General features: G+C 32.5%; 1 protein-coding gene across 1 annotated transcript; it reads right to left on the bottom strand.

Moving 5' to 3' along the window:
• Positions 1–540: 540 nt before the first annotated feature.
• On the bottom strand, positions 541–22,739 carry LOC145266582 (thymidylate kinase-like). The gene is made up of 5 exons (XM_080122424.1): positions 22,399–22,739; positions 13,145–13,253; positions 7,870–7,960; positions 4,693–4,878; positions 541–728 (listed from the first exon to the last, which is right to left on the bottom strand). Exons 1-5 carry the CDS (start codon positions 22,661–22,663, stop codon positions 630–632), a joined length of 750 nt encoding a protein of 249 aa, XP_079978550.1. The 5' UTR covers positions 22,664–22,739; the 3' UTR covers positions 541–629.
• Between the last annotated feature and the right edge of the window lie 538 nt (positions 22,740–23,277).

Genomic DNA, 23,277 nt, shown 5'->3' with positions numbered 1-23,277 from the left:
CTCACTCGGTGTAATCTGGTGGTTTCGATCATTCGCCGGGCATTGCTGAGCAAGACTCATGAAAAAACGGGCACTAAAGTGCAGAAGTAGCTAATTTATATATATTTTTAGTTGTACTCACCTAGTAGGTCCCGGGATACAAAACATTTTATTTTGCATTTATTTACACATTTTCTAACTTGTATAATAAAAGAAATAAAGCATTTATTTGTATATCATTTAATGGAAATGAATATTAGATCGAAATATATGGTAATGCCTCCTTTGTCCAAGCTTGTTTGTCTAGTGGTCTTCACCAATTCACTGTTTTGATCCTTTGTTGTAACATAGCTTCCTGTTCCAGTAGATGCTTTCCAAGAGAGTTTCAAGCTGGTTGAACTCTCTTCCTGCTGACAGTTTTCCTTTTCCCTGTAGCCCCCCCCCCCCAGAGTAAGGTCATTAGGCATCTTTGTGATAATTGATTTTTCATTCTTATAAGCTCAAGTGGCGTCACGTCTTGTCTGAAGCAATTTCCATTAAAAAAAGAAAAAAGTATCATCATTTTAAGATAGAATTAAATTTTATTTTATAGATTTCCTTTGAGTAAATATTTATGAAAGACAAAATGGAGTTAGGTGATTAAATGTTTGTTAGTTCCACAAACCCTGCAGAGGTTCTTTCTTCAGGGATTTTATGTGTTTGTAAATTTCTTCGTGCAAATCTTCGATAGTTTGATCCGCATCTATAACCTAAAAAAACAAAACAAATAAACAAAAAAAGATGAAATGATTGTCTATTATCTACAAGCTAGTTGACTGTATATATGTATATAAGAGTATGTTTGAATATCCAACTAAAAGTAAAAAAAAACTACTAAACAAACACCTACAAAGTTGCTATATCTAAAATTTAGAAAAAATCATGCATTCTCTGGGGAAGGATAGGAGGGGGTCCCAGATTTTAAGGGGGGGGCAGTGTTATTGAAAGGAAAATTCTGACTCATTCCACAAGGATTTATTATATAAAGGAGAAAAATGTTCACTTAGAGAGGAATAGGCTGATCAGAAAAAAAGGAGTTTGGGGAGAGAGAGAAGTTTTAATAGAAATAGGTTAATTTTGTTCCGGGCAACGCCAGAGGTAGCCCTGTTAACTCGTATATAAAATATAAATCAGATAAATGATCGTCATTTTGTCCGAAAAAAAATGTGGCTTTCTTTTTTAAAAATAGAATTACTTAGGAGGCCTCAAGTTTTGACAAGCTTCTTGGCTTGACCATTACTCCTGATCTTAAATGGAACACGTACATCAAATCTGTTGCCAAGGCCGCTGGAAAAATGGTGGGATCTTTCTATCGATCCTGTAGATATCTCACTGCTGATGCTATTCTCTATCTATATAAGAGCCAGGTACGTCCAAGGATGGAATACTGTTGCCACATCTGGGCAGGAGCTGCTAGAAAGGACTTGTCCTGCCTTGATAGAGTTCAAAATAGACTTTGTAGCCTCGTAGGAGATGTCCTTTTCTCTTCCTTGCAACGTCTATCTCACAGAAGAGATGTTGCGAGTTTGTCTCTGATGTATCGTTATTTTCATGGAAAGTGTTCGACTGAGCTTCAATCTATGGTCCCCCCTCGCAAAACTTTCACAAGAAACACTCGTCTAGCTGTAAACACTATCAATAATTCCCCCCACTCTTTATCTGTGCCTAAACCTAAACGTAGATTCCATGAACAGAGCTTCTTTCTTAGAACTGCACGCCTGTGGAATTGTCTTCCGTTTTCCTGCTTTCCGGCTGACTACAATATGGTTGTCTTTAAGTCTAACGTAAATAAGTTCTTGATGAGCCGTTCCATATAAGTTATCAAATTTACCAAATTTTCATTACTAATGATTACTATATTGTCCAATTTCTAATGTACACTCTTTAACCCTTATCCTTGAGTGGCCTCTTGGCCTTGATAATGTGGTGATGCCTATGTAAAAAAAAACCCCAAAAAACTTGATCAACTTACATGGTTTTTGGTGTAAGACACTTTCTCTTTTATGTCACAATGAAATAATTTCACATTTATTCTTCATTTGGACTGTTTTGCTGTATCACAGCTCTTCAGTGTGGCTAAACCAGCACCCAACTCAAGCCCAGGATCAAACTAAAAACCATCAAGTTGGTAGTAAGTAGCTCTATCTATCAAGCCACTGGGGGCGAGCATTGTCGGAAATGATATCAATGTTTTATACAAACATTAACCGTTACTCCCACAGAGCTTCTTTTGTTCATTCACAAAGATCTTTGCGCACACACACACACACACACACAGAGAGTGTATAACAAAAGTGAATACACCCCTCACTTCATGGGACAACACTGATAAAATGAATTTTTTGACACAATGAAAAGTAGTCTGTGTGCAGCATATACAACAGAGTTAATTTATTTCCCCTAAAAATATAGCCATTAAAAGCTAAATCCTTGGCAACAAAAGTAAATACAATCCTAAAAACCAACTACACCCCTAAATTTATAAATTGATTACTGCTTCCCCCCCTCCAAAATGTCATGTGACTCGTTAGTGTAACTATGCCCTGTGTTCATAGGGAGCAGGTGCATTCAAATTTGTAGTGCAGCTCTCACACTCTTACCAGTCATTGAAAGTTCCGACATGGCACCACATGGCAAAGAACTCTCTGAGGATCTAAAAAAATGTATTGTTGCGCTACATAAAGATGGCCAAGGCTACAAGAGGACTGCTGCCGCTTTGAAACTGAGCTGAAGCACAATGGCTAAGATCATCCAGCATTTTAAAAGAGCAGAATATTTGAATGAATGTGAGGGGTGTACTCACATTTGTGATACATTTCAAAACATTGTTAATTCACTACCTGCATAGCAGCAGCCGTATAGCTCAACGGTTAGAATCTCCGATTGTCGTTTGGGCGATTTGGTTTCGTTATTGATATGAATATTATTTATTAACTTTATTTATTGCAGACTATTATCCTCATCTTTTTTTTTTTAGTTGTTTCATGACGTTTCGGCCAACTACTCCGCTGGCCGTCATCGTGAAACAACAAAGAAAAAGATGAGGATAATAGTTTGCAATAAATAAAATCAATAAATCAAACTCATCTCAATAATGAATTCCAATTAAATAATATATACCATTCGGTATGGACAAGACCATAGAAGATCAGTTAATGAATAAACGTGGATTTATAAGACCAAAAATCCAACCTTGATCGCCTTCCGGGGTTTGTGGCGCAGTTGATAGAGACGTTGAATCTCTACGGTTCCAGGTGAGAATTGTCTGAAGAGCGGTTTCAATCCTACTGGCCAGAGGCTTATTTGGCCAAAAACGTAGTAAGATGACAACAACTACGGAAAGCAGTGAATGCAGTAAGGAGATTCAGAATTCTTATCCGTCGCGGTTACCACCTGATGAAGGCCAGAGGAATAGTTGGCCGAAACGTCGCGAAACAATTAAGAAAAGATGAGGATAATAGTCCGCAATAAATAAAAATTATTTCTTGTAAGAAAAAGAAAAAAAAAATACTTGCAGTGAGATTGAAATCAATACCTAGTGAGTGAAGTATGATAACCATTCGGCCAGCGTGACACGCTCTATGTGTTTTTAAACCAAATTATTAATATAAGTGCGGCTAGACAAGCAATATAAGGAATCCGTCCTGTGAATCACTCACACATGCGCAATCACTAAACAGTTGAAAACAGAACAAAATTCAACAACACTCATATACCAATGTTTCATTTTTGACCCCTTAGCAGCCCTGTTTTTCCGGATGAAAATGGATTAAAAAGCTTTCCATATCTGAATATCCTACATACTGAATTTCAAGACTGTAGATCTAAAATTTATAGAGTATATAGGTTGAGTAGTGTCCTCACATATATATATATATATAAACATTTGGGAGGTACAAAATTTATAAATAGATTTAAATAATATGTGCGGTAATTTCTCGAGAGCTCTTTTGGCCATCATCTCTTCAGGAAAAAAAATCAATAGCATACAAAACAATATTGGCAAAATTAAAAAGCACTACGGGAGAATAGTTTCTTTACTAACATACCGTTAGATAAGACAATACATATTTGTACCACGCACTTTGTGGCGATCGCCTGACTGCTCTACACTTTTCCAAAGAGATATTTACTGAACTCGTTTTAATATGCACCAAATCAGTGGAGTTTAGCTTTGGTGACATTATGTACTGTCAGGTCGACAGGGTTTCAATGGGGAGTCCATTGGCCCCAACTTTAGCTGATATTTTTGTCGGTTACTATGAATCCGTTCTGTTTAATTCTGGAACAATACCCATCGTATATTTAATAGAAAACCTAAACCAGTGTTCCTTCGTAACTGTCCTGCAACGGTGTTAAGTGGTGGCGGGAGAAGGAGGAATTTATTAGAGAGAAAAGATTTTACCACTTCCGTTGATTTTAACCGATTTTGGCAGTGAATTCTCACCAGAAAAAATATAGGAATCTACGATTTTCGAGGAAGTGGAGAGGTAATAGGCCTATAACACACCTCAAATATTATGCTTCAGTTTGTGCGTATTACATTTGAATGAAATGTTTTGATTTTTAATCCTATTAAGGTCAAAATCAGAAGGGAAAAAATGAGTTCATTTTATATATATAGGGAGGATATATAAGTGACTTCTAGAATTACTAATGATATGTAGCCCTTACCTTCCATGTTTCATCTTGGATTTGTTGAAACTGTTCCCGGACTTTATCTTGAAATTTAGTCTTTTCATAGCGCTCTTCGCCAAAACCAGACCGTTGTTTTCCAACTTCTGGGCTTAATTGTAGAAAGATAACACAATCAGGTTTGGGAAGACCAACATCGGGTTGTTTACACCAGTTTAACGGCAGCTGATAAAAAACAAAAAAAAAATTATTGATACCAGTCGAATTTTTATTTTATACATGAGAACAGCGTGCTGCTTTCTCCTACTCACAGATAAAAATACAAGAAAAATTACTATCCACTCTTAAAGGAGGTGGTAATGTCTGGAAGTTCTATTTTTGTACTCATTATTTTCAAAAGAGCACTTGTGACCGGTAGAACTTCCTTGTCTAAATATTACAATGAACTAGTAGAGCAAGGTTACTCCCCAATAGTAAATTGGAAAATTTTAAATAAAACCTGTTCATCTTTAAACTCACCTTGCTAACTATGTCTTTATGAGAAATTGTTTATACTTACGTTTAGAGAAAGAGATAAATTATTAAATAAGAAGCACGAAAATTCAATTAATTGTAAACATTATAAAAGCCATCTTTTAAGTAATTTAGTTTAGATATAAAATTTAAATAAATTTAAAATTGTCACTGATTTCTATAATTTATTAAAATACTATTAATATACTTTCTCCTCGCCTGATTTCATTCTTAACTTCCCCTATCTTATATACCTGTGTGTCTATGTGTATATGTATGTGTCTATGTGTTTATTTTATGACCGTGTGTACTTATATATCTATGTTATCTTGTATACCCTCCTTTATTGTGTACTCCCCTAATAATGTTTACTCAATCCATTTGTATGCTTTTATGTGTGCATGCATCTATCTGTACTCTTGTCAAATAATTCTTATTCGTATGTATTTTTATATATATGGTTTATGTGAATTATACATATTTATGTGTGCGTATATATATATGTGTGTGTGTGTGCATTGTTGTATATTAGTATATGACTGTGTGCATATATTTGTGTATTTTTTTGTATGTATGTGTATACATAAAATTATATATATATATGTATGTCTGTTGGTTCTCTATGGGTATATACATATGTATTTTATTATTTTTAATTTTGTTACTATCTACCTGTATGTTGTTACTTTTGAGTATTTTATTGATTTAATTACTTCTTTTTCCTGAATATATTTATATATAAGTGTACTTGTATTTATGTTTTTAGTAATACTGTCTTGAATGTGTTAATTTGTGATTTAATATGACTTTATATTTATACTTAACTAGCTTAAACTTTCAACTTAATAGTATAGAGTTACACCTTTACTTATATGCATGTATATATATATATATATATATATATATATATATATATATATGTATATGTATTGTATTCTTTTTATATAGATAAATATTAGTAGATTATTCTTTATAATTATTAGTCCTATTTACTTTCTTCATTCCCCTCTTATGGCTAAATATGTTATATTGAAAAGATAATAAATATTAATTTTATTCTGTTTTATTATTATTATTATCATTATTATTAATATTACTATTATTTTTATTATTACTATTATTATTATTACTATTAATAATAATTTTAATATTGTTTCATCATTATTTTTTTATATATTTATTTAATAAAAACGCGAAAACTTTAAACTGATATCATTTAGTATAAAGGGCTTAATTAATTGTAGACGTATGTTTGAACTGTGTTGATATTACTCGTGGACGTATGTGAGATGATAAATATGTTGGTTGGTTACATTCGCTGTCATTTTTGACATGTACACTTCTAACGCTAAAATTGTATTTTCTGTTTATGTTGTAATAACGTGTCTCGTTACTGAAATGTATAATTGTTCATAAATTGGTTGACACGCAGATCTTTTTCTTTTTCTATATCCTCTCTACATTTTAAGTTTCCCTTCCTATTAATTCTTACTTTCTCTCTTTAACTATATTTCATCATTCTTTTTTTTCTCTTCTAGCCTTGTTTTCTTTATAGTAACCCTTTATATCTTTTTTTCTTTTTCTTCTCCATATTATATTTTTTTTTCTCTATTTTCTTTCGATTTATTTTCTTTCTCTACTTCTTTTTTCTCCTCTTAATCATTCTCTCTCCATTATAATTTTTTAAATTTATTTAGATTGCCCCTCCCTCTTTACATCTTATAATTAAAGTTCTGTGTTTTAAGGTTTTTTAAATCCAACTTTTAAAGAGTTCCTACCTAAAATAAAAATCCATTATTCATTGAACATTTGAATAGTCAAGTCGCTGCCTGATGATATCTGTTGTTTGATTGAAACAAGTGGCTGTTTGTAGCAGCAGGATGTGAGCATGTTTATATAACAATAAACAAGTATATATTTATATATATATATATATATAAAAATAAAAAAAAATGTGATTTCTAGAATTACTAATAATGTCAGTGTAGTTCTTACTTTTCACAATTCATTTTGGATTTGTTGAAATTTTATCCTTCTGAGCTAAATTGTAGAAAAATGACAGTCGTGTTTGGGAAGAACAACGTATCCCTATTTTTGCTATCCACTTCTAATATTACAACAATCTAATTACAACAATCAAAATGTTTTTTGTTTTTTTATTTTTACACATGAAAAAGTACTGCTCTCTCTCTCTCTCCTACTAATTAGGAGAAACATGAGAAAAAGAAGTGAAACAGTTTTTTTTAGTGTTGGTGCGCTTAATATTCCAATGGTCAAGGAAATAATTCTGTTATTTTTATAAGTGTTTTTTTGTACATGGACACACCAAAAATTTTTTTTAAAAACACTTCTTTATAGAATCTGACCAGGCCACCTAATGTTTGTTGTAAAATTGACAGTTTGCTCAATATTTCAATAATCAAGAAAAATAATTCTTTTAATTACGTCAGTGTTTTTATGAGCACAAAAGAAAAAAAAAAAAAAAAAAAAAAAAAAAAAACCCTGACCAGGTCACCTAATGTTTGTTGTAAAATTGACAGTTTTTTGGTGCACTCAAGATTCCAGTAGTCAAGAAAAATAATTCTTGTTTTTTTTTTTTATGAGCACAACAAAAATATACAAAAAATACAACCTTACCGCGTCACCCAATGTTTGTCGTAAAGTTGACAAGAAGGATGCTCCTGCATGCTGATTTGTACTCACCCCTTTGGCTGCAGAATAAGCAACCCCAGAGAAGGCATAGCGGTCGATTATCACAGTTGTACCTGAATTCAGGAGTTTTAATAACGCAGGACTGAAAATAAATAAATAAGAGATTTTTAATTTTTGTCGTGGTCCTGTAAAGATCCGAAAGACATATTTCTCGGTAATTGGTGGAAACGCAAAAGCATATTGAACAGAAAAACAAATGAAGGATTAAAAGTATCATAAATCACATGTGAGTAAACCTGAAAAAAAAAAAAAAAAGAAAAAAAAACAAATAAATTGAAAAAAAGAAAAAAAAAAACAGAAAAAGAAAAGAAAAAAAAAAAAAAAAGTCCTAAAATCCTTCCCATTCTGGGTAGAATCTACACGTGTAATTTATGATCATTTCCTTCTACATTTTTACCTTGAAAATCCTGATGTCCCCTGAAATAGGGACGAAACGGTGATTAACATTATTTTATAAATTCTCGGTTTTCTTTTTCAAATAATTATGACGTCAACCATCGCTTGTAGTTTTATCTTATTTTTATATATATACTAGCAGGGGGTACCCGGCGTTGTCCGGGTGTTTGGAGGTGTGTGTTTAAAAAAAAAAAAAAAAAAAAGTTTTAGTAGGATTGAACCCCGAAGTCTTGACGCGGAGGTGGAAACAAAAGCCAACCACTTAACCATCTCGGCCAAAGTGAGAGAAATTGGTGAGCGTGTTAAGTTAAGGGTTATAAAGTGAGCCAAATAGGTTTGATTGAAAGGTAGCCGCTTAATGAGGTCATCGCAGGAGTGTTACGATGACGTGGCAGTATTTTATTTATTGTGAGGCAGCTTTTTGGGGTTTGTTTACTTTGTTTCAATGCGGGGCAGTTTTCGCTTCCCCAAGATGATAGTGGTGGTGGGGAGGGGACCAGCTGCCCATTTAAAGGGGATTGTCCAAATTGAATAGCAATTGTCTGATATAAGGAGAAACTCCACATTGATCAAAAGCTGATTGCTTTCTGGACGTTCGGACGTGAAAGCCGAGAGCAGCAACATTTCAATTAGTTTCACTTTATTTATACTTAAAAGTCAAACAAACAGGCGAAATAGCACGATTTTTATAAAAGTCGATGTAAATAAATCTAGACACGACGTGCATTCGCAAATCCTCGATATTATGATTTAGACGGTATATAAAAAGTTTTAAGACATAGTAAGCCCCTCGAGAATCGTGGCAAAAAAAGCCTTTGCTAGACATACATAAAATGATCACACACATTTTGCCTTTTATATATATACTAGCGAGGGATACCGGGCGTTGCCCGGGTGTTTGGAGGTGTGTGGGTGGGTGAGGGTGGGGGGGTTAAAAAAAAAAAGTAAGTATGAGGATTGAACCCGAACCGTTGAGACAAAGTTGTAAATTAAAGTGTGAAAAAAAAAAAGTGTGACGTTAACCATTGCCCCACCGCGAGATGCTAACGGAAACACGTTTGAATTTATTTAATTACTTGGGTTTGGCAGGTGCCCGTTTTAATTAGTTAATGAGGTCAAGTTTGACTGCGGGATAGTACCTTCAACTGCGGAAGATGTTATAGGAAAAAGACTAACCCACATGCAGCAAGCGACAAATGTTGAATATTTATCTTCCCGAAATCGAGCAAATTAAATAGACAGGCGAGCTTCGTTGTTAACTGTGAGATATTACGATTTATATGTGATATAAAAAGTTGTGAAGCGGGCGACCGCTTCTCTGAAAAAAGCCTTTTGTAAACAAACAGAAAAAGCGAACCTACATACATACATACATTTTCGCTTTTATATTTATAGACTAGCGGCGGGGTACCCGGCGATGCCCGGGTGTCTTGAGGTAAATCAAAACTCGGAGGGGGGGGGGTTAAATAAAAAAAAATGTTTTGGTAGGTAAGTATGAGAATCGAACCCTTGAATTGGAAATTAATGTGTGCAAAAAAAAAAAAAAAAAAAAAACGAGCAGCGTTAACCATTAGGCCACCACGACATACAACATACACAGGTCTGAATTTATTTATTTAACTATAAAAACAGGCGTGCGCAATAAAAGTTAACTCTGCTGCTTCCATTTGACCTAATTAAGAAGGTCAAATAGAAGTCACGCAGCGTTTACCGAAATTTGACTGTTTTATCCCCCAACAGATGTTGGGGAGGGGAAAGCATGTCCAGATTGAATAGCAACTGTCTGATATACAAGATCAGATCAAAGCTGATTGCTTCTGGACGTTTTTCCCGGCGCAATGCCGAGAACACGTCCGTTTGAGTTTAGTTTCACTTTATTTATACTAAAAAGCCCAATCAACATGCGAGAAACCAAAATAGCAATAATTTTGTAAAAATCGATGTAAATAAATCTAGACGCTACGTGCGTTCTCAAATCCTACATATTATTATCTACGGCCTATATAAACAGTTCTAAGCAATAGTAACTCCCCCGGGAGTGTGTGTGAGAAAAGTAACCCCCCCCCAGGAGTGTGTGTGAGAAAAGTAACCCCCCCCCCGGGAGTGTGTGAGAGAAAAGCCTTTGTGAGACATACACGAAATGGTCACACACATTTTGCCTTTTATATATATAGACTACAAAAAAAAACAATGCTGTGTGTATAAGGGGTGGGAGGTAAACTAAAGAATAAGTGAAGTAAAAAAAAAAAAAAAAAAAAAAAAAACGTTGCCCGGATGTTTAAAGATGTAAAAGAAAAAAAAAAAAAAAAAAATAGTTTTGGTCGGGAGGCGGGATTGAACCCGGAAGCCTTGACGTGGAGGTGAAACAAACTCCAACCACTTAACCGTCTGGGCCAAGAGTAAGAGGAATTGATTAGAGTGTTAAAATAAGGCTTATAAAGCGAGTGAAAGTAACTGGGTGGGGGAGAGGGGGGGGGGGGAGGATCGAACCCGAAGCCCTGAGGCGAAGTTTGAAAATAAAATGTGAAAAAAACATGAACCGTTCGGCCAGCGAGAATGAGTTACTGAAAGATGTTTGAATTTATTTAAGTAAGAACCAAATTGACAAACATCAAAAAAGAAATAACGTAAGGCAAAAAAAGAAAACAGAAAAACGAACGTTAACCCCCCCCCCCCCAAAAAAAAAGAACACGCGAAAAATGGCTTAAATAAGCCTGTTTCGATATTAAAATTTAAAAAAAAATCGGTGGGTACCCGGGTGTTTTTGGGTGTGTGGTCGGAAGTGGATAAGCGAAGTAAAAAAAAAAAATCCCAGAAAAATGAACGTTACGTGAAAAATGGCTTAAATAACATTGGTTCAATATTTAAGTTTAGAAAAAAAAAAAAAAAAAAAAAAAGAAGACATCTCACACCACGATTCGAACCCAAAACGTTTAGATAATGAACCAACGCGCTAACCAACTGAGCTAACGCGACATACATGAAATTTAGTCAGTTCTTCAACTATTTAAACTAAATCAGGTCATGATGTCATCTGACGCATGCGACAATTGGATAAATAAACAAATAAACAAAACAATCAAACAAACAACCAAATAAACAAAATATACAAATTACTCATCTCAAAGAATTTCAATAATTAAATAATAGAAAACTAATCTAAGTATACATTTGTACATTTTTTTTCTCATAAAATCTGTGTTCAAAAATTAGTAAATCCACGGGGGTAGCATGTTCTCGTTCCATCAGCCATGACTGGATAGAAATTTTACTTTTTCTATTTCTTCTCCTGGTATTCTTCTTATATTTTTTCTCTTTCTCAGCTTCTACTTTTTCTTATTATATTTATATACTAGCCTGAGTGCCTGGTGTTGCCCGGGCGTTTGAAGGTGTGTGTTGAGCCAATAAAAAAAAAAAGTGGTAGTAGGCAGGCAGGTTCAAACCCATACCGCGAAGGAGGAAAAGAACATAAAAAAAAAGTGACATTTTTGCGGTTGCGTTCATCGCCAAACCGAAAGTGGCAAAGGTTTAAATTAAGGCTAGTCTATGGAAAAGAGTGGATGACTTTCGAAAATATCGGCAAAAAAAGTGACCCCTCCTTGTAGTAAAGTGGCCAGTAAAGGAATTAATGTTTTTAGCTAATTTTTCGGCATTTGTCGTCCGAAGGGCAAAGTTTCAAAACGATACTGATCTCATGGAAATCCATCACCTCTGTCGAAAGTTTTAGGCAGACATACAAACATACATACATTTAAACAGACAGGTGAGATTTATATTATAGACTAGTGAGGGGGGGGCGTACCCGGAATTGGCCGGGTGTTTAGAGGTGTAAAAAAAAAAAAAAAAAAAAAAAAAAAAAAGAAAGTACGCTCGAACTCGAAGCCTTGACGCAAAGGTGGAAACGAAAGGGGGGGAAAAAAAAAACAAAAAAAAAACACTGCATGAGGGGGAGAGGAAGTGAAAGCTGTGTTAATTTATCGTTTATAAAGTGAAATTAACAGGTGCTCGAAAGTTAAGTCGCGTGATGTTTAACCGTGACGCGATTTGCGCTGCAAGCCAGTTTCTGTTTCCCCCGGCCCATCATTCGCTTTTTTATACTGAAAACCGAAAGAAACACGCGTTGATCAAAAAATCTGGAAAAAATAGTGCGTGAAAGTCGGCCAAATTAAATATACACACGACCCCCCCCCATTCGTAACTCGTACATATTATCATTTAGACATGATAAAAAGTTTTAAGAAGGAGGAGCGAGCCGACCGAGAAGCCCAGCGAAAAAAGCCTTTTGCTGATATCCAGAAAAAGTGTACACACACATACATTTTCGCTTTTATATATATAGATTACTAGACTTTTTGATCATCAAAAACTCGCAAAAGTTATAGCCTGTTGACTTAGAATGAATGTTTTATGCCAAATTAATGGTTGACTATGACTAAACTTTTGCATTAACTACTAATTCCTATTTATTCCCTAACCGTGCATCGAACGCATACCATATTACTTAGTTCGTTTCACCTTATCATAACAAAGGTCCATACAAGATTTCACCTAGATTAGCCCAGTAGCGTCTGAGACAACTTCTACAGTAAATGTGGCATGCTCTCATTCTGTCAGCCGTGACTGAGTAGAAGTTCCAAGTAATTCTGCAATTGTAGGTTAAGTGTCACTCGAACCGAGGATTAAACCTTCAACCTCCAGAAGACTGAATTGAACTGAATTTTACCAAGTACTTTATCCACTGTGCCATGACCGATGGAATGAGGGCATGCTAACTCCATGGATTTCTAAGATTTGCATTTGGTAAAATTATTTCCAAAGTTTCGAGCATTTTTGCTTCTTTGGATGAAAAAAAAAAAATGTTTATACGTACACTTTTTCCCATCTGTTGGCCGAAAAAAGGAGATGAATGGCTCGGTCATCGCAATCAAGCTTTTCGCTCAAATAATCGTTAATTACGCCTCCAAGTTTTGTGGTCCGATCTGGAAAAGGAGGGGGAAAAAAAAAACAAAAAAAAAAAAAACAAACATGTAAGACTACAAGAAGGCTATAGCAATGCAAGAAACGAGATGAGGAAGTGATGTGACATACGGAAAAAAAAAAAAGAAGTCGCTCGGTATGCCGGCATAACGTTAAATAAAGAAATAAATTATATCTAATTTGTCCTCCATACATATTTGAATTATGATAAACAAGTTTCGTTCCTACCAGTGTCACATTTTTGGATAATTATTACTGTTTTTAGCAAAAGTACAAAAAAAAAAAAAAAAAAAAAAAAATTAAAAATTTTTTTCTTTAAATAAACAAAAATAAAAAAAAACATTGAATGGACCAAAAACTTGTTGTAAGTATTCAATTTTTTTCAGGACAATATTTTAAAAATGTGAGGTTTCACTTAAAAAAAAAAAAAAAAAAAAAAAAAAATCAACATGGTTTTTAAAAAAAAAGGTTTTAAACTTTTGACTTTACAGGTAAATTTGCACAAAACTATTCTTTTTTTTTTTTTTGTTTTAAATTAGATTATTTTATTTATTGATCTTTTATCTTCAATTTGTGATATATAAATCTGAGATGAGAAAATTAATTATTTTCATTTTAATAGACATTTCAAAATGGAGGGGAGGGATTTAAAAAAAAACAAAAACATTTATCTAGAATATTATATTCGGTTTATTGGAAAGAGCATAAAATTTCACATTAAACCTGCAAATATTGTAAAAATTGAACCGATAGAAAAATTTGGATAGATTTTTTAAATTGAAAAAATATTGAAAAAAAATTTAAACCGTAAAATTCAATTCATTTCATTACGTAGAAAAAAAATGGCTGCATGAGCACTCGCAGGCACTTTGTAAACACTGTTTTTTAAAAAATAAAAAAATAATATTGCTATTATTTTTCAAAAAACTTTAGTTTATTTTGGAAGTATATTCCATAAAGAAATTAAACAAACCACTTTAAAAAGAGAAATTACGAGTTTTGTATAGTTTATTCATAATTTTGTGTTAAGGGTGTCAAAAATTCTGACACACCTACAGCAACGTTTGCCAAGTGAAATTCAGTAGCTGAAATGACAGCTTTTCTTGCACCTCAAAGAACATTGCTTGACTCTTTCTTTCACTTTGCCATAGGACTATTTCTCTCACGCTCTATAGTCTCCACCTTCTTTTTCCCTTCCTTCTTTCATGCCGAGTGCCATCTTGGCGCACACTAAAACGCAATTTCTTTTAAAGAGTTTACAAGAGTTTATTTTACATTATTTGGTAGTGTATTTCTAGCAGTGTCAGAAGGTGCTAGTGCACTTACTGATCCGCACTATTTTTTAAATTGTATTTCCAAGTTTAAAGTTTTAGGATATGTTTTTTTATTCAATTGTAAGGTTAAAGTATAGAATAGGTACAAAACACCCTCCCCTCCCCATGTTAAGAATGGCTTTTTACATAATAACATAATTATTTCAGTATGGATCAATAAGTGCACTAGGACCTGTCAGAAATCGCCATTAAAAATGCGTGATAAAAACTTGAATAATTAGACTTACAATCTTTCAAAGCTTATAACTACTTGAAAAATGTAATTTAAACCCTAATTTTTTTTCAATAAAAGGAGCAAAGACCAAATTTTAAAATAACACGTTTAATAGCAAAAAGTGCAATGTTTGTATTTTTAAATCGGTTTTCTTTAAAAAAGATTTCAAGAAAAGCAACAAATTTTAACTTACTTTGAATATAATAAATATATATAAATTCAAAAAAAATCACTTACCTATAAAAAATACTAATCAATGGGCACTTCCATTTTTCGTTGTTAAGAATTTATCCATATTTATATGTTATATTCCATGTCCTTTTTAAATAAAATACTTTTTTAAGCAAGGATTAAAAAAAAAATACCGCGATATCAGATGTTTACAACTGGAATAAAGGGGAGACAAATGTCTCCCTTTCTTTGAGTTAAGAATTTTGGTGGCCTTAAGCGCCAGAATTAATCTCCCTTTCTATTTCTGGCTGTAAACAAAAGTTAGTCATATGGGCCATCGTACTTGAAAAATGATCACATTTCATTTATCAGTTTTTGCCGTTTAAGAAAATTCCACTCGACCAATTTTCCATTTTTTTTTATTCTCTTTAAGAAATACATGAGTTTTTGATTTAATATATTTTATTTCTTCTTTATGCAGTGATTTTTTTTTTAATCTAAAAAACATTGAATGAAGCAGAAAAATAAAATTGTTGTAGGTATTCAATCTTTTCAAGACAAAATTTTTAAAATGTGAAGTTTCACTTCAAAAAAAAAAAAAAAAAAAAAAAAATCAACGTTTTTTTTTTTTTAAATAAAAGATTTTAAACTTTTGACTTTACAGGTAAATTTGCACAAAACTATTTTTTTTTTGTTTGTTTTAAATTAGATTATTTTATTTATTGATCTTTTATCTTAAATTTGTGATATTTAAATCTGAGGTGAGAAAATCAATTATTACGGGCGGGGGGGGGGGGGGAGAAGGTATTTAAAAAAAAAACAAAAAAAGAAACGTTCATCTAGAATATTATATTCGGTTTATTGGAAAGAGCATAAAATTTCACATTAAACCTGCAAATATTGTAAAATTTGAACCAATAGAAAAATTTTGATGAATGTTTTTCAATTTAAAAATCCAACTTGCAAAATTCAATTCATTTTAATGGCTGCACGAGCGCGCACAGGCACAGGCACTTTGTAAACACTGTTTTTTTTTTAAATAATATTTTTATTATTTTTCAAAAAACTTTAATAGTTTATTTTTGAAGTATATTCCATAAAGAAATTAAACAACCCACTTTAAAAAGAGAAATTACGTTGAATATTTTATTCGCAGTTTTGTGTTAAGGGTAAGTATGGGCAAAATGAATGCCGATGCTCAAGATGCATAAACCTCCCTTTACTTAAAGAAAAAAAAAAAACTCACCAAAAATCAGGAAATTAACCAATTTTAATGATATTTTCATTATTTATCAAATGATAACCGCAGAATATAATGAACTAATTATTTTTATTCAAATCCAAATGAAAATGTATTATTTTGTTTACACAAAAAATACCTTTACTAAAGCTATGGTTTTCAGTAGTAAATAAAAAATGCAAGAATTTATTTTTGCATATTTTATATAAATAAAGCATCGTAATTTGTAACAATAAAAATAAAATAAAATAATTTTTATAGGAACATGACGAAAAAAGCCCCTAAATCCGTATTAATGAAATCGATATAACAACTCGAAGAAAAATTAATTTCTTGAACTACCGATATTACCATTGAATCAAGCATTGCTTATTTAATATTTTCACACAAAAAAATTATAACTGCAAAATATATTTCTACTTTTTTTTTTTTTTTTTTTTTAAATTACGGGTTTTGCATAATTTTTATATGCAAGATTTTAATAATTTCCTTGCTCGCAAGAATGTGAAACTTTCGGCGTAACATTTTTTATATAATATTGAACAACAACTAAGAAAAAAAATTAATTTAAAATTAGGATCATAGAAAAATAATTAAATTAAAAAATGCAAAAATTAATGCAAACGTTCAAAAAAGGAATGTATGGATGCGCAAATGGAAAAAAAAAAAAAAAAAAAAAAAAAAGAACTTCCTCCCTTTTAATTACATGACGTCATTTTCAGTCTTTCGACTGCCTGAAAATTTGGGCCTTCGTAATTTTCGTATTTATAAAATTTTAGTTTGTAGCGTTTTGCAAACGCCAGAATCACTCGGTTACGGAGGATGAAAAATACTAATTTTGGTTAACACACGCAATAAAAAAGAGACATTATTTATGTCCCTTGGACGAATCCATATTTTTAAATTTCATATTAGCAGCAGCAGCTCTTTAAAGCTTCGCGCAAAACACGTTACGAAAATGCGATTTTCTAGGACCCTCCTTTTTATTTAAAAATTACATGGAATTTAAAATATAAATATGGATAAATTCTTAACAATGAAGAATGGAACTACCCATTTAATAGTATTTTTTTTTAGGTAAGTGATTTTTTGGCATATATATATATATATATATATATATATACATACACACGCACATATAAATACATATATATTGATAAATATTCAAATATGTTACAACGGAACACACCGACCACTAATTTATTTTTCTAGGGGTAATCAAGGTCGCTGACAAAGAATCTGATACTAAAAACGGGGCAAATTTACCGTTTGCATGGTATTAACCCCTGAACCCACGAACTACTCTATGCCATTTTACAGCTTCTGTTTACACTACGTGCGCGCGGCAGCATAAACGACAGCTTGCTTCACCTAGCAAACTGCCTTCTCACATGGCGTGTCAATCAAAAAATTACGGACTGACATTTTTTTATGACTTACAATTAAAGAAAAGTACAACAAATTGGGTGGGGGACTGGGGGACGCCCTTTTTTTTTCTTTTTTTTTTTTTTTGTCTAACGTAGTTTTTAATGCGGTTTACAAAAACATAAGCACCAAACCTTATGTTTTTCATTCTTTTTTTTTTTTGCGGAAGGGGGATTTAATTATAGAATTTATGTGACTTAATAGTGCTTCTGCAGTTTAGTTAACCGTTTTGCCCCCAATGAAAACAGTAAAATCTTCGAAAAATGTTAAATGGTGTTCTAATTGGTAAATGTAGGTGCGTTACTTTTTGAAAATTTGAAAATTCTATGTTCCAGGAAAAAAAAAAAAACAATTAAATTACCCCCTCCCCGTCCTCCCCAACTTGGAGTGCTTTCCTTTTCTTGTTTTATTTCTTTTTCAGCTAATTTTAAATTTTCCACCCAAAAAGTGCTATAATGTATTTTTTAAAATTAGAAAATTCTATGTTCTGAAAAAAAAAAAAAATAAATAAATCGGGTTTGTATTACTACTGTACACATAGATTCGAAAAAGTTGTCAAAAAACAAATATATAACAAATAAATGTTATCAAAGGCAAGATAAGTTACTTTTCTGCCAAACTGGATATATTTTTTGTATTTTTATTCAATGTAACATGTTTATTCAGCTCGAAAAGCATACAGTATTTACCGATGATGTATTCGAAAATTCAAGATGGCGTCTCACACCCTCTTTAACACCGTAAGTTTGGGAAAAGGTGTTATAAATAAAAAAAAAACTATACAAAATACTATTAAAATCCCGCTGAATATATGTCAACCTATGTCACGGTAACATATATTGAGCGAGTTTTTAACAGTATTTTATTCGGTTTTTTATTTATAACACCTTTTCCCAAACTTACCGTGTTAAAGAGAGAATCAGACGCCATCTTGAATGTTCCAATACATCGGTAAACACTGTATGGTTTTCGAGCTGAATAAACATGTTACATTGAATAAAAGCACGAAAAATGTATCCAGTTTGGTAGAAAAGTAACTTATCTTGCCTTTGATAACATTTATTTGTTATATATTTGTTTTTTGACAACTTTTTCGAATCTATGTGTACAGTAATACAAACCCAATAAATAAAATAAATTACCCCCCCCCGCCCCAACTTGGTGTGCTTTTCTTTCTTGCTTTATTTGTTTTTCATGTAATTTTAAAATTTCCGCGTAAGATTGGTACGCCATGTGAAAAGGCAGTTTGCTAGGTGAAGCAAGCCGTCGTTTATGCTGCCGCGCGCACGTAGCGTAAACAGAAGCTGTAAAATGGCGGAAAGTAGTTCGTGGCTTCAGGGGTTAATACCATGCAAACGGTAAATTTGCCCCCCGGTTTGAGTATCAGGTTCGTTGAACACATTTATTAATAATATCTTTTTTTTTTTTTTACTGTTTTACTGTTTGTGTCACTTTTATCGACTTTTTCTTTTATGAAACTTATCGGCGGTTCTTGAAATTTACTTACCACAAAACTTGTCGGCGGTTCTTGAAATTTACTTACCACAAAATGATGATAGAATAATAAATTTACTTTGGCTTTTTAAATAATAACGTTAATTTATTTATTTTTTATTGATCCGTGCTGAAATAACGTTATTATTTAAAAAGCCATTCTTAACACGGGGAGGGTGTTTTGTACCTATTCTTTACTTTAACCTTACAATTGAATAAAAAAACATTAAACTTTAAGCTTAGAAATACGATTTAAAATATAGCGCGGATCATAAGTGCACTAGCACCCATTTTCTTATTAATAAATATTTAGTAATTATTTTTCTTTTAATATTCATAAACAGTAAAAACGTCGTCATTTAAAAAGAAAATGCTATTTAAAAAAGAAAATAACATTGATTAAACGTAAGTAAATTTATTATTCTATCACCATTTTGTGGTAAGTAAATTTCAAGAACCGCCGATAAGTTTCATAAAAGAAAAAGTCGATAAAAGTGACACAAACAGTAAAACAGTAAAAAAAAAAAGATATTATTAATAAATGTGTAGTAATGTCTTTTATTTCAATATTCAATATAAGAAAAGAAAAAGTCGATAAAATTGACACATAAACAGTAAAGAAAAAAAAAAGATATTAATAAATGTGTAGTAATGTTTTATTTCAATATTCATAAACATTAACGTTGTCATTTAAAAAGAGTAAAAAAAAAAGTTTTAAAAAGTCGATAAAAGTGATTAAAAGTGAAATATTATTAATAAATGTGTAGTAATGTCTTTTACTTCAATATTCATAAACAGTAAAACAATGTCGATAAAAAGTGTTGTTACTATGGCAACTAAAACATGTCCTTTGCGGCTGCGTGGGAGAAATCATTGTTTTTTTAGGGTGTTCGGCTGTTCGGCAGGGAACTCTTACCGCGACCAGTACCAACTTTTTTTCTTACGCAAACTTTTCAATAAATGTTTTTCCAATTATATTTTGATAAATTTTTATACAATAAATGTTTTGGTTTTGTTTTCAAATGGGGCTCGCCCAGTTTAAACCGTTATCTGTCATTTCATTTTCTGTTAAAAAAAAAAAAAATGTTCCATGAAAAACTTTCCCGTTTTCATTAACTAAATCGAAAAATTTCCAATTAAACAATTACGGATATATGTTCTTTCACTTTATTTTTTTTTTATAGTTCTTTCATGCTTCAGACAGTTTAATATAATTTTCTCCCCTTAAATTTGGAGAGCAGGTGCGTGAAATAAAATGGAGTCTCCAATTTCGGCAATAAAGTGCAGAAGCACCAAAATTATTTATTTGTTCGAAAAAAAAAAAAATAAAAAAATCTATTTTATAAAAATCCAATGTTTCTTTCATTAAAAAATTGTTCATGTAAAATTATATTTTTTACGCAAATTTTTCAATGTTTTTCCAATTACATTTTGATAAATTATTATACAATGATTGTTTTGGTTTTCAAATGGCGCATAAACCAGTATGTATATGTCATTTCATTTTCTGTTTTTAATTAAAAAAAAAAATTAAAAAAAATGTTCCATGTAAAACTTTCCGGGTTTGTATTACTGTACACATAGATTCGAAAAAGTTGTCAAAAAACAAATATAGAACAAATAAATGTTATCAAAAGCAAGATAAGTTACTTTTCTACCTAACTGGATATAATTCACGTGTTTTTATTCAGTGTAACATGTTTATTCAGCTCGAAAAACATGCAATGTTTACCGATGTATTGGAAAATTCAAAATGGCAGCCGACTGTCTCTCAGAGAGGGTACGTTTGGGAAAAGGTATTATAAATAATAAACTAGACAAAATACTGTTAGAAAACAACCGAATACATGTCAACTTATGTCACGGTAACATATATTGAGCGAATTTCTAACAGTATTTTGTCTAGTTTATTATTTATAATACCTTTTCCCAAACGTACCCTCTCCGAGAGACAGTCGGCTGCCATTTTGAATTTTCCAATACATCGGTAAACATTGCATGTTTTTCGAGCTGAATAAACATGTTACACTGAATAAAAACACGTGAATTATATCCAGTTAGGTAGAAAAGTAACTTATCTTGCCTTTGATAACATTTATTTGTTATATATTTGTTTTTTGACAACTTTTTCGAATCTATGTGTACAGTAATACAAACCCAACTTTCCCGTTCTTATTAATTAAATCGAAAAATTTCCAATTAAACAATTACGGATATATGTTCTCTTTCACTTTCTTTATTTTTTTTATTTCTTTAGGAAAGTTTAATTTTTTTTTTTATTTATTTCATGCTTCAGCCATAGTTTAATATAATTTTCTCTCCTAAATTTGGACAGCAGGTGCGTGAAATAAAATGGCGTCTCCAATTTCGGCAATAAAGTGTAGAAGCATCCTGCATTTAATTAATGTGTTTATTTGCTTCCCCACCAAAGCAAATTAGGCACAAGACCGTTTTTAATGTGGGGTAAAAACCAGCTCCCCTAAAAGTAGGCAAAAAGGGGGCACTCTCTGGTTACCAAAAATAATAATTGTCCCAGTATAGAGGGTTTCCCCTCCATTGACTGGTACAAATTATCTTAAGTGCAGCATCTGCAGAACAGATGGTATTTATTTGCTCCCCCACCGAGCAAATTAGGCACAAGGCCGATTTTTAATGTGAGGAGTGAAAGGGAAATGGGGACCAACTCCCCGGGGAGTAGGGGAGCTGGATAGTGACAATTGGTATGAAGGGTTGCCCCTACATTGACCAAGGTCTTATATGTGGGGTTGCCCCCACATATGGTCTTTGCTTGCAGTATCTGCCGGAACAGATGGTATTTATTTGCTCCCCCACCGAGCAAATTAGGCACAAGGCCGATTTTTAATGTGAGGAGTGAAGGGAGGGGGAAGGGAAAAAGGGGACCAGCTCCCGAGAGGTGGGAAATGGGAGCTGGTTAATGGTCAGGCATGTGGGGTTGCCCCCACATCTGGTCTTTGCTAGTCATAGCTAGTCATAGCTTGCAGCATCTGCCGGAACAGATGGTGTTTATTTGCTCCCCCACTGAGCAAATTAGGCACAAGGCCGTTTTTAATGTGAGGTAAAAACCAGCTCCCCTAAAAGTAGGCAAAAAGGGGGCACTCTGGTTACCAAAAATAATAATTGTCCCAGTATAGAGGGTTTCCCCTCCATTGACTGGTACAAATTATCTTAAGTGCAGCATCTGCCGGATGCTACACTTTGATCTTGGCCAGAATGCCAAACCAAAAAAACAAAATGAAGTATCGACTCACCAGGGAAAGCCCACAGTTTCGCAGGTTGTCCAGCTTTTGTAATGGCTTCATGAAGTTTTCTACTTTGCGTGGATTTTCCACATCTGTCAAGTCCTTCAAATATAATCAGCAGGCCACGATCGATTGTTGTCACATTCATAATTCTTCTTCGATTGTGAAAATTTAGTTGAAGTTGCGAAGAAAAATGGGAAAATCGAATTTGAAGAGAAATAGAGCGAAGACGAGAAACAGATGAGGATAAAGGTCTAATTTCCCACCAAAACATCACGTGGTTTGGAAGTTCGTCGTTACTTTCACTTTTCACCGGTTTTTTTTTTTTTTTTTTCCCTCAATATTTTTTAGGAATGCAATAAAAAAAAATAATAATAAATTAAATCTTTTCCGTTTTTATAAATTAAAAAAAAAAAAAAAAAAAAAAGACAAACCGGAACATAAACGAACCGACTTGGTGTTCGCTCAGATATAATCCTCTTTCGTTATTTAACTTATTTCGTAATATAACTTCCGGCAAGTTTCAGTTTCACAAATTTATTTATTAGATTGTTACGGAGAAGTAAATAATAGTCACTATTAAATAGTGTTACCAAAGACCTTTCCTTATGTTAAGAATAACCTTCTTCTAGGCGACCTAACGACCTTCCATTCCAACACGGTTCATAAACTGCAAAAGTACGAAAAATATAAAATCACCTATTAACAATGTAGTTGACAAATCCATTTTTTTAATATATTATTTTACGCAAAAACAATATTACGTTCTTAATTGTAACGTCGAATATAGTAATATATCCAAAAATTATGAAAATTCATCGGGTAAAACAATTGTTACTGTTTTTAGTAAAAAAAAAAAAAAAATATCGCTAATAAATATTAAAGGCA

Source organism: Euprymna scolopes, chromosome 41, assembly GCF_053919585.1.
Source record: "Euprymna scolopes isolate OS-2025 chromosome 41, ASM5391958v1, whole genome shotgun sequence".
NCBI lineage: Eukaryota > Metazoa > Mollusca > Cephalopoda > Sepiida > Sepiolidae > Euprymna > Euprymna scolopes.
This window is presented reverse-complemented; position numbering and strand designations above follow the sequence as displayed.

Bases quoted from the DNA above. Each gene is read 5' to 3' on its own strand.
- LOC145266582 (XM_080122424.1), bottom strand. From the start codon at position 22,663: ATGTTTTGGTGGGAAATTAGACCTTTATCCTCATCTGTTTCTCGTCTT. The intron at 13,254-22,398 runs GTGAGTCGATAC...CTCCTTTTCCAG, and splicing joins GAAACTGTGGGCTTTCCCTG to ATCGGACCACAAAACTTGGA. The intron at 7,961-13,144 runs GTACGTATAAAC...ATTTATTTTCAG, and splicing joins GCCAACAGATGGGAAAAAGT to TCCTGCGTTATTAAAACTCC.